The following is a 12,642-nucleotide window of genomic DNA, read 5'->3' as shown; positions in this document are numbered from 1 at the left end:
GAATTTGTTTTTGCCCTAACTTGAAAACCATGCATCCATTTGAAAAACCATTTTACGGGGAATCATACAGGGGTGATGGCAACATGCCTGAGCAGTTTCAGCCAATTCCGGTGCACGGTTTCCAAGAAATTAGCCTCCATCACCATCAGCCATTTTTGCATTTTCTCCATATCCGTGCATCCGTTTCAAAACCTGTTTCATGGGGAGATGCATATGGGTGATAGTAACCTACCCAAGCAGTTTCAGCCAATTCCGATGCATGGTTTCCGAGAAATTGATCTCTGAAATATTCAGCTATTTTCCATTTTTCTCGAAATCTGTGCATCCATTGATCATGCTTTTTCTATGGGAGGTGCATCATGATGATAGGAACATGCTCAGAAATTTTTAGATCGATCTGATCTATTGTTTAGGAGCAATGGCGAAAACAAGTTTCGGTCCTGTGAAAATTCAGTGGCAGCGGCTTGAGGGTGCAGATCTGAGCGTGGAAATGAACTCCTGCAACATGCATCTGGCCAGAGGACACCTGCACAAGGAAAACAACCAAAAATCATCAGCCAAGCCCTCATGCAACCAAATAAACCAGTGCATGCAGCAATGACTAGCCACAGCACCTCCCAGCAGCCATTTGACTTCAAGTACGTGACTGAAACTCGTTCTTCTATTGTACAAATCTAATTTAAAAATTGCATGAATGAATGGAATGGTGGAATTGAGCCACGAATATAGCAGGATTAAGCTGATAGTTCCTTGTCCAATTCTCTATCAATCAGCCAGGAATCATGCAACGTATGTGTTAGACAACTCACGTGAAATTTGAAAAAACACAGACAGTTGTGGATATTTTAAACTCTAGTGCAACTAAGGGTAAGGGATTACAGGCAGATGGCACTATAGGGGACCAAAGATTTGCATGAGCAGTGCACGTCTCTGCTGCCTCACCACAAATCACACAGTAATTAAAGGAATGCTCGGCTGAAGACTCACATTAACTGCTGATTCATTTACACTTGCAAACCTCTTCAGCTGAATCCTCTGCCTCTGAATTCTGTTAAACTGACGTCCTTCGCCAAGTTTTTCGGCTTGTTCAAAATTCTCCCGCATACCAAGATCGTTCAAAGGTGCAGAGACATCCTACAGAAGCTGGGCACTCTACAGGCATTTCTACAGGAAGTTGCGCCACAAGAAACCCAACATACGAAGAAGCTTGGATTGTTCACGTCGAGGGTGGCAATTCTCAGTGAGTGTAAAGCATGAGTATGAACAACCATGGGATAATGTAAAAGCCCATTTGACAATTTGTAATCCAAATACCAAGCATACAGTGTCAAATTCTAAGATTCCCCAAGAAGTTGTAGAAGACAAAGAAGTTATATTCACTTGTGATGTTACTTTCTGGGAGAGCCCTATGAAATGGGCATCACGTTGGGATACTTACCTTCTTATGACAGATGATCAGATCCATTGGTTCTCTATCATCAACTCATTGATGATTGTTTTATTTCTCTCCGGAATGGTTGCAATGATCATGATGCGAACATTGTACCGGGATATCTCAAAATACAACCAATTAGAAACACAGGATGAGGCTCAAGAGGAAACAGGATGGAAGTCGGTCCATGGAGATGTGGTCAGGGCCCCAACCAATGCAAGCTTACTTTGTGTCTATGTGGGAACTAGAGTTTAGTTTTTTGCCATGACACCAGTGACAATGATATTTGCAGTCCTTGGTTTCCTTTCTCCTTCGAACCGTGGAGGTTTAATGACAACTATGCTGCTATTATGGGTGTTTATGGGTTTGTTTGCAGGGTATGCATCATCACGTCTATATAAGATGTTCAAGGGCACAGAATGGAGGAGGAACACGCTGAAGACAGCATTCTTGTTTCCAGGCATTGCCTTTTGCATTTTCTTTATTCTCAATGCACTGCTATGGGAAAAAATTCATCTGGTGCAGTTCCTTTTGGGACTATGTTTGCCTTGGTCCTTTTATGGTTTGAAATTTCTATGCCATTGGTCTTTGTGGGCAGTTACTTTGGCTACAAGAAACCTGCAATTGAAGATCCAGTGAATACCAATAAAATATCCAAGCAGATTCCAGAGCAATCTTGGCATATGCAGCCCATTTTCTCAATACCAATTGGAGGCAGTTTGCCTTTTGGAGCTGTATGCATTGAACTATTCTTCATATTAACTTGAATATGGCTGCATCAATTCTACTATATATTTGGGGTCCTGTTCATTGGCTTTGTGATCCTCATTGTTACATGTGCAGAGATCACCATTGTCCTGTGCTACTTCCAACTGTGCAGTGAAGATTACAACTGGTGGTGGAGATCTTATTTGACTGCAGGCTCCTCAACATTTTACTTGTTTCTCTATGCCACATTCTATTTCTTCACCAAGCTGGAGATGACAAAGCTTGTTTCTGGAATTTTATATTTTGGCTACATGCCCATCATGTCATACTCATTTTTTGCTCTGACCGGTACAATAGGTTTCTATGCATGCCTTTGGTTTGTGCGGACAATATACTCATCAGTGAAGATTGACTGAGGCTCTGCATGCAGCTACCATTTTTCAGAGGGGCCGTTTAAGTTTTGGTTTAGGGGAATGGTGCTTGCTCCTTTTATGTTGTTTTAGAGGTTTTTGGGTAACATTACAGGAGACACCAATGTCAATGTGCTGCTGTGGGAGTTAATTCTGAAGATGTTGCAGGAACACAATGCCAAAAGGGGGCCTCCCAACACAAGCAGAAGGGTCCCTACCAAGTTCCCAGGCATCCTCACATCCATCCCCTCCATGAACACTCATTTTTTTCAGAGTTCAGACACAATTTAGTCATGGTTCAACCTTCTATAGGAAGCTACACGACTTTCTACAGGAAGTTCTATATTTTTACCAGAAACATCCTGTAGAAGACTTTGGGCAGGCCAGAATAAATTATGGAGAGGGATTTGAAGCTTGAAGTTTGTTGAGGAGGCATGCAACCACTCTTTTCTTCCATCCTCCATTGATTTCATCTCCTTTCACCACCATTGCCACCATCAGATTGAATATATTTGCACAATCATACCAAAGCTGAGAATTCTCTAGAAAAAGGAGCAAGTAGTGGGAAGAAGCAAAGAGAAAAGCATGGTTTCATGACAGAGAAGAGGACATCACTTCAGAAGCTTGGCATGACAGGGAGGCCACCAGGGCCATCAAAGATGAGGAGATAGATTGGTTGCTCAGAGGATGAGCAACACTTTCAGTAGGGGGGTGATGATGAGCCCCAAAAATGGATAATTATTTGGGCTCATTCAACCTCCTAATTCGACTTAATCCACCATTCTCATTAGTTTATTGCATGTTTTTGATTATATTTATGCTAATAGAGTGAATTGGGTTAGTCATTATGCCAACAAGTCTAATGTGTGCTTTGTGTAGTCTTTTTGGTCAATTTGGAGACAAAATTGAAGGTCTTAATGAGCACTTGGCAGCCAAATTCGTTGGAGAACAAGGGAGAGGATTTGTAGGAAGGTGTCCCCTTCATTTATGGGCCCTTACCTTGAATTCTCCACCATCAGCTCGAAGTTCAAGGGCCACCAAGTCAATTAGCACAAGGGCAGCCAAGCAAGTCAAGTAGGACTGCTGTTAACTATAAGTTTTGGGTAGTCGAGTCCCTAAAGTTTAGGAGGACTGTTGGGGTCCTCAATTTGTATAAATAAGAGGGCTTAGGGCCTCATTTCAGTTAGTCAATTTGTGGCTAGTGGTTAGTCAATTTGTAGCCAATGGTTAGTCATTTTGGAGGCAGAAGTTAGCTAGTCTGTAGTTCGATTTTTAGGCAATAGATTAGCTTTGCTTTCAACTCATTTTCAAGTTCACCTTGTCGACAGTTTTGATGTAACTCTTATTTTCTTGCTCAATAAATATGAATCCAGCTTTGCACCAGCTCTAAATCTCTCTTAGGAGACTATAGCTCTTGGGGTTGGGCCCATCTCAAGCGCCCAATACCTCCTTTGTTTACTTTCCTGTGTCTTTGCTGCATTCTTAGAATAAAATCTGCTATTTAGATTTAAATGTTGTGCTATTATTTAAGATGCTCTTGATGATTAAAAAGGTTCTTCATGTTCAGATTTACTTGATTGGTTAATCATAGGGAATATATTCAGAAAAAGGTTACCAAGTACTTTGGATCTCACCTCCCCCTCAGTGGAATCATGAGCTGGGACCAATGTGACTTTGCTGCCAACAAAAACACTGTCTTTTTGCTTCACCATGCAATTAGTAGTGTTGGATTTTTAGTTGCAGAACTTGATTGCAGTTTTGGATGCATGTTTAGGTTTATGATTGCTTAGTTGCATAGTTGTTTCACATGGTTTCCTTGCAAATAAACTTTTGTTCATTTCCTTTTGATGTTAGGTCATATTAGAGTGAAGTAACTAGGTCATAGGTTTTATAAGTGTTTGCTTGTTTAATTTGAAAAACCACTTGCAGAGTACCTGTTATCCTTCCTTACCTGCCCATACTCCATCCAACCTACCTGCTTTACCCTTCACTTAGAACCCTTCCCTTACATTTGCCTCATCCGCTTACTTTGCCATGATTCTCATATTCTTGTGCAACATCGTTTTATCCCTCCTTGAACAGATCTCACCATCTACGCCACTCCTCAACTCCATCCTCCAAGTATTGAACTCCCCTACACCCCTATTTCACCTCCATACTCATTCCTCCACCTTTTTTCCTCCATCCATGCTTCAAAAGCCCATTTCTGAACATCCTGTAGAAAAATTACAGAACATCCTGTAGAAATCCTAAACATCCTGTAGAACCCCTGCAGACTTCCTGTAGAAGCTCACGAATGAGGTTTCTTAATAGCCAAACTCCGTGAAACTCTCTGGAAGGGTGTTGGGGACTCCTTAGACCCTCTATGAACCTTCCCGACCTCTTCCAAGCATTTCTCCTCCTTGATCCACCTCTGCACAGTCAAAAATAGTTAAAAGCACATACAAAAAGATGTTTTCTTCAGATAGAGGTAGTCTAGACACATGTATTTTACCTTCATAGAAGTAATGGCATCTCTTTCAGTAGTTTGCATGCACTCCTTTGCGTCAGTAGGACTAGCTGGTAGAATTAGGGTTTGCTAGGGTTTACGTTTCTTTTTGGCTTTCACTTTCTTTTTGCAATTAGATTAGCTTCCTTCGAGTTAGCTTTCATCCATCAATTAAAAAGCTTCTTCTAAGAGCTCATAGAAGTTGGCTTAAGCTCCTAGTGGACTTGTGCCAGCTGACCAAGTGACAGCTGCGGCAAGAGCTAGTACTTGTGCATACAGCACCGTAGCTTCCAAGTTTGTTACGAACTACCGGGTTGATAAAATTAAAGAAGGGAGTTCCAGGAGTTGTAGCATTATTGCTACAATACTGTAGCCCACCATTGAGCACTGCAAATTCTTTGAAATATAAATCAATTGTGGTAGCTATCGTATCTGAAGAAGTATAGAGGAAATCCAGTACTGAAACAACTGCACCAAAAGCCATGATAACCAGAGGACGGTCAAAGGAGAGAGGAGAAAAGACAAGAGGGTCTTCTAGATCAAAATCAGGGGGAAAAAGTGTAAGGCAAAATGTTGGCACTGCAATAAAATTGGACACCTCAAGAAAGACTTTCGTAAACGAAAAGAGTCTGATAACCAAAGAAGGAAGCAAATCAGGTTGATTCAGGTATGATAGACGAAGTTTTATCTGCTGAAGAATTATGTATGGTAGATGAAACTTTACATGTATGTAATGTCTCTCAGGATTTTGAAAGTTGGATGTTAAGCTCTGGGGCTTCTCATGACATGTGTCCACATAGAAATCGGTTCACTTCATATAAAGTCGTAAATGGTAGTTCTGTGTTTATGGGTAATAATGTATCATGTCAGACTGTTGGGATGGGAAATATCGGGATTAAAACGTATGATAACACCGTTAGAACATTAACTAGTGCTAACGTTTACAGACTCAACGGAAGTACTCAAGTGAGTGAAGCAGCGATTGTGTCATAGAAAGAAGAAGAAGGTACTCGCCTATGGCATCAGCAGTTGGATCACATGAGCGAGAAAGGTCTTCAGGTACTGATGAACCGTAAATTACTTCCTGATTTGAAATCCTTGAAGTTGGATTTCTGTAAACTCTATGTGTATGGAAAACAGTGTAAACAGAGGTTTAAAAATGGAAGTCATAATAGTAAAGAAATTTTGCACTATATTCATTCTGATCTATGGGGACCATCTCCTGTTATATCATATGGAGCTGCTTTATATTTTTTAACATTTATTGATGATTTCTCCCATAAATTTTGGGTCTTTATGCTGAAAAAGAAAGCCGATGTATTCAGTGTCTTTAAATAATTTAAAGCAATGGTACAGAAATGAACACACAAATCAATTAAATTTTAAGAACTGAAAATGGTGGTGAATTTACTTCTCTAGAATTTGAACAATATTGTAAGGATGAAGGAATTGTTAAACACAAAACTGATGTTTATACTCCTCGGAAAAATGGTATTGTTGAACGTATGAATCAGACTCTTATGGAAAGAGCCAGAAGCATGATCAACAATGCTAACCTGCAAAAGGAGTTGTGGATAGAAGCAGTATCCATTGCTTGTTATTTAGTTAACAGATCACCTTCAATAGCAATTAATTGTAAAATTCCTAAAGAAGTTTGGTCAGGTCAGTCTTGTGATTGTTAACATTTAAGGATATTTGGTTGTGATGGCTATACTCTTATTCCTAAAAATCAATGTTCAAAATTAGACCCAAAATCGAAATTTTATGTCTTTGTTGGGTATGACTATGCGGTGAAAGGATATAGGTTATGGGATCCTACGTCGCGAAAGATAGTCATTAGTAGAGATGTAACATTTGATGAACCTTCTCTTCTAAAATCAAATGTTGAAAGAATTGAACAGGAACAGGTATTGCCAAATCAACAAATTCAGATGGAGGCTAGACCGTTTTTTGAAAGTCGAAAAGAAGGAGAGAATTTTGGAGGAAAATTTGTTGAAGACACAAAGGAAGTTGTTCAAGTTTCTAAACCAGTTCAGCAACCAGCCACTCTAAGAAGGTCTACAAGGGAAAGAAAAACTTCCAAAAGGTATGAAGATTTTGCTTCATCTTTTGATTTAATTACTGAAGATGGGGAACCTTGTTGTTATCAAGAAGTAGTAGATGATACGGATAATGAAAAATGGAAAATGGTTATGGAAGAAGAAATGGATTCCTTAGCCAAGAACAATACCTGGAATCTTGTAGAACTTCCCGAATGGAGAAGTGTTTTTGGATGCAAATGGGTCTTCAAACGGAAATTTGATGGGAATATCGAAAGGTATAAGGCGAGACTGGTAGCAAAAGGGTATTCTCAGGGTGAAGGTATTAACTTTCATGAGATTGTTTCACCAGTTGTAAAACTTGTTTCTATTCGTACTGTGTTCGCACCAACTGCATTACTTAATCTTGAGTTAGAACAGTTAGATTTAAAACAACTTTTCTACATGGTGATTTGGATGAAGAGATATATATGGAATAGCCAAAAGGTTTTGTACAAGGTCGCAACAAAAGATTAGTTTGCAAGCTCAAGAAATCATTGTATGGCCTAAGGCAGTCTCCCGGGCAATGGTACAAGAAGTTTGACTCCTTCATGGTGCGCCAGAACTTTATTAGAAGTGAGTATGATCATTGTGTATACTTCAAGAGTTTCAGTGACACATTCATTATCTTATTTTTGTATGTTGAGGATATTCATTTTTCAAGCAAAAGCATGGAAGAGATCAACAAGTTAAAGGCTTATCTCTCTAGGACGTTTGATATGAAGGATCTTGGAGCAGCAAAACATATCTTGGGCATGGAGATACACAGAGACAGAAAAATGGTAAGATTTGGTTATCACAGCAGGAGTATGTGGAAAGAGTACTTGAAAGGTTAAGTATGAACAGTGTGAAAACTGTTAATGTTCCATTAGCTTCCCATTTTAAGCTTTCTTCAGTTTTGAGTCCTAGAACTGATGAAGAAAAGTAGTATACGTCTCATGTACCATATGCGAATGTTGTAGGCAACTTAATGTATGCGATGGTATCTACAAGACCTGACATTTCACATGCAGTTGGAGTTGTCAGCAGGTTCATGGCAAATCCAGGTGAAGAACATTGGCGAGCAGTGAAATGGGTGCTTTGATATTTAAGAGGCACAAGTGATCATTGCATCATCTTTAATGGCAGTGGAGGAACAGTCTGCGGATACGTGGATGTTGATCATGCAGGTGATTTGGGCAAAAGGAGATCTACTACAGCTTATGTCTCTACTCTTGCGGGTGGAGCAATTAGTTGGATGTCAAAGCTTCAAGAAACTTTTGCGTTGTCCACTACCGAAGCAGAATATATAGCTGCTTCAGATGCCAGTAAAGAAGAAATATGGTTAAAGGGTCTACTTTATGAGATTGGAAGGACGCAGGAGAAAGTGAATGTACTATGTGACAGTCAGAGTGCTATTCACTTGGCTACAAATCCAGCTTATCACGGAAATACCAAGCACATTGATGTAAGGTATCATTTTCTGAGACATGTGATCGATGGCGAAAGAATAGCTCTCAAGAAGGTCCATACACGGGAGTATTATGCACACATATTCACGAAGCCAGTTACAGTAGAGAAGCTGCAATGGTGTTTAGCTTCTCTTGGCTTGCAGAAGAGATGATGAATGGGCATGAACAAGGGATTAGGAAAATTGTTGTCAAGGTGGAGTTTGTTGGAATTTGACAACTAATTAAGTAAATATGTGTAAATTGTATTAGTTACTGGTAAGTTAATTTTATACCGAAGCAGCAGTTATGTAATGAAGGAGGCTCCAGTTATGTAATGAAGGAGGCTCTTATATAACTGATGAATGCCCAAACTAAAGTAATCGTGGAAAATAATTTTTGAACAATACCAAGTGATGTTAAAAATGAATACCCATGGTTGTTGGTTCGTACAATTCAGAAATGTGCACGGTTGTTGGTTTGCAACTTCCGAATATTTGTTAACGTGGCTTTCATGCAATCCTGCAATATGCAGGTTTCACAGTTGCTGGTTTGTGAGTTTCGTTAACCCATTTTTCGAATTGAATTTTTTTGGTTGGAGTTGACATGAAATCTATAGATCGCACAAGTTTACTAATAGTTACGTGTTAAAGTATAGTAGTTACTTGTCAATATATATATATCAGTTTCATATAATTAAAAATTAGAAAATCAGATTAATTAAAAAAACAAATTAATAAATACATTATATGTTTAATGGTGTCTTTTATAGTACTTTCAAAATTAGATAATAAAAAAATCAAATTACAAATCATTTTTTAACTGCAACATGAGTTTTATCCTTTTATGTATATGAATTTTCCATAGAGTAAATGAAAAGTGAAAAAAAATAAAAATATGAATAACTTACTAAATTATTTGCGCATCAAAAGATTTACACTTTATTCCATTTGTTTCTTAAACTAAACTATTTATAATGATACAAACTTAAGAGCCTAAATGATGTTGATCTTGGCCTTTCCAGAGCACTCTTTCTCTGAAGTATAATTAATGCAATTAAGCAATTTAATGCACACCCGCCAAAACAAAAAACAAAATGCATGTTTACAACATGAACTATATTTCAACGAACAAAGATACATACATGCAAAGACTTTCGCGCATTCTACGCCAGTGACGCAACTGAATGACGCAAACTGTATTAGTCAAAGGGAGCGACTCACACGCAGCCTTTCCATTAAGATAAACAACGGTCGTGCAAAATGAGAATGTTCGAATAGTACACAAAGGTCAGTGTTTTTTTGGTTCCGCAGCACGGCATAATGCGGGGAAAGTACTTCTACCATCATTCCGACTTGCATGGTCCAAAGATAAATACGTCAGCGATCACAAATTGAACAACAATCAAACTGGAATTTGGATATCACAAATGGAACAACAATCAAACTGGAATTTGGATATGTTACAGCAGCACAGTCTCCACAATGCCCAGTGACAGTTAAGTCAATTTTGATGGGCACATTGCGGTCAGAAAAAAATAAAGCGGACCAAATCGAGTCCCTGAGATAGAAAGAAAAGAAGAAATAGGAACACGTTTTAAATGGCTTTTAGCACTATAAGCATTTCTATTTCACCTGGTCTTTTTGTCACCATTGTGTCGCATTGTCTAATATTCCATCATCTCTCCTCCATTGAATATACAGGTACGACTCCGCACTCATCTCTACAACAAGTATAAACCATCTGCTTCAATTTATGTTAATCATCAGAAATGTTCATGTGTGCAGGGTTGCCTCGATGCGGCTCCGACGGTTTGTTTCCAACCTAATCACCTTGTTTATTTGCTTGAAGAGAGACACGATGTTATAAATAGTTTATTTTTTATTTATTTTTCTGTAAATTTTAATTGAAGGCGGCTGTTCTCATGCAATGGGTTTGGATTATGCGTTGGTCTTACAGGCAATGTCTTTCACTGGATGTTCGAATGTTTTGATTAGAAATCTGCAATTTGTCAATAGCCAACAGATGCATCTCGCAGTGGTGGACTCTTCGGATATCCAACTAAGCGGGCTGGAGATACAAGCTCCCGAGGATAGCCCAAACACTGATGGTATCCATATACAAAGAGTTCAGAATGCCCAAATCGACAACTGTGTCATCGAGACAGGTTGGAAACTATTAATTTCACTGCTTTGCGTTAATTTGTTCAGTCACATAAACCCATTTATCATAGATCCAATAGCTTAATAATAATTTAGTATATTTCCGTCTAGCTTAGACCTATCTTAACGTTGCTATAACTGCAAACCTTAATTTTACCTATCTAAACTTCAAATTGACAAACATGCTAATTATGATTGTAAATATTGTATACCAGGGGATGATTGCATTTCCATTTCGTCGGGCTCATCTACAATTAATGTCAAAAATATAAATTGTGGCCCAGGCCATGGCATCAGGTGAGATATGTATTTTTGCTCTTATCATGCAGAAAATACAATACAGTCAGATGAGACATTAAGAATGCAATTTTAATTGTACTTCTTATTTTCTGCAGTATTGGAAGCCTGGGAGAAAATGGAGAAGCAGCCAAAATTGATGACATTCTTGTCCAAAACATCACTTTTAGCGGAACATCCAACGGAGCTAGAATCAAGACTTGGCAGGTTGGTTTAGCATGTGTATGACTCTTTTAACTATTTCTATTGATTTTAAAATTTTCTCTTGAAATTTTCACTATGCAACAACAATCCATTACAATTTGTAATTGATATTAATCTTCATTATCTACCATGATTATAGCATAATTCATGATTTTTCTAAATATACAGGGTGGTTCTGGCTACGCACGGAATATCACATTTGAGGACATAGTTGTTGATAATGTCAAGAATCCAATTATCATTGATCAGTATTATTGTGATTCGTCTTGGCCATGCAAAATTCAGGTGATCAGCTAACTTTTGTGCACAATTCCATGTTGTTTTCATAACATACCCGAGGGAAAAACATATACAACACGCATCTTAATTAATTGGGCATCATAGTACTTTTGTCTCTTTTAAGATTGCGTTTTGTTCCAGCTGTTCTTCAAATATCAGTTTGAAGTCTGTGGGTATATAGTTCCCATATATGTCGTCAATTCTGAAATACTGGTGTTTGTGCATATAATAAGCACGAAAGTACAATTTCTTTCCCTTTAGTATCTATTCGCTTGAAATAGGAAATTAATTATTTTTAGCATCATTAGTTACAACTACTCCAATTATAAACAAATTTTGGATATTGATTTTGAAGTTTGGAATCAGTAATCATGTCTCTAATATAATTTTTCGCCATATTAAATGCATAGAAATGACAAATAGTATATAACACAATAATTTTCATACATATCGGCTATCGCAATATCTTTTGGACATATTGGTTTTGAAGTTTGAAATCAGCAATAATGTTTGTGATGATGTTGTGTGCAGTCATCTGCAGTACAAATAAAGGATGTCACTTTTAAAAACATCCACGGAACATCATCGACGAATGTGGCTGTGAATTTTTCGTGCAGTGAAACAGTTCCCTGCACAGGAATTACTTTGGAAAATGTTCACATAAGTTCAACGGCTACAGACGCAACAAATTCAATATGTACCAATGCGGTGGGAGTGGCTTTGGGGACTACTTCGCCACCCAGCTGCCTTAAAGACTAGTGCGGTCCTTCTATTTGTTCAAAAGCTTCACAATAAAACATGGCCAAATTCATTTATATTGTTATGGCCAAAGTTAACAAGATTCATTTATATTATTATTGCTAAAATTAAGAAGATTCATTTATATTGTTTTCTTGAATAACGTGAGTTCAATTTGGTTCTTTGCGTCTGTCTGCTTACTTTCTATTATATTAGACTAAGATATTGTATTATATGCTTATCTATACTTTGATGGTTGATTCATCTTGCTACCACTACAACCTCCACGTGGATCTTTGTCATCTTAACTCGTACAATTCCATGACTTCATATCCCAAATATTTGGATATGGAATCTTCTATTAACATTTACTTTACATTTTCACAAACTTGCTAAGTGAACTTCCTAAAAAAAACTCA

The 12,642-nt window shown here is 38.1% G+C and overlaps 1 protein-coding gene and 1 pseudogene across 1 annotated transcript; both read left to right on the top strand.

The window, feature by feature from the left end:
- Nucleotides 1–597: 597 nt before the first annotated feature.
- Nucleotides 598–2,690, top strand: LOC149236424 (transmembrane 9 superfamily member 7 pseudogene; annotated as a pseudogene).
- A 7,453-nt stretch (nt 2,691–10,143) lies between these two features.
- Nucleotides 10,144–12,244, top strand: LOC149236423 (polygalacturonase-like). Its single transcript, XM_089368904.1, has 8 exons — nt 10,144–10,246; nt 10,331–10,354; nt 10,456–10,710; nt 10,921–11,002; nt 11,101–11,209; nt 11,375–11,491; nt 11,627–11,725; nt 12,017–12,244. The coding sequence occupies exons 1-8, from the start codon at nt 10,144–10,146 to the stop codon at nt 12,242–12,244; spliced, it is 1,017 nt and encodes a 338-aa protein (XP_089225030.1).
- The last annotated feature ends 398 nt before the right edge of the window (nt 12,245–12,642 follow it).

The sequence above is a fragment of the Pinus tabuliformis genome, chromosome 8, assembly GCF_031772625.1.
Source record: "Pinus tabuliformis cultivar Carrire ecotype Pingquan chromosome 8, CPIR1, whole genome shotgun sequence".
NCBI lineage: Eukaryota > Viridiplantae > Streptophyta > Pinopsida > Pinales > Pinaceae > Pinus > Pinus tabuliformis.
This window is presented reverse-complemented; position numbering and strand designations above follow the sequence as displayed.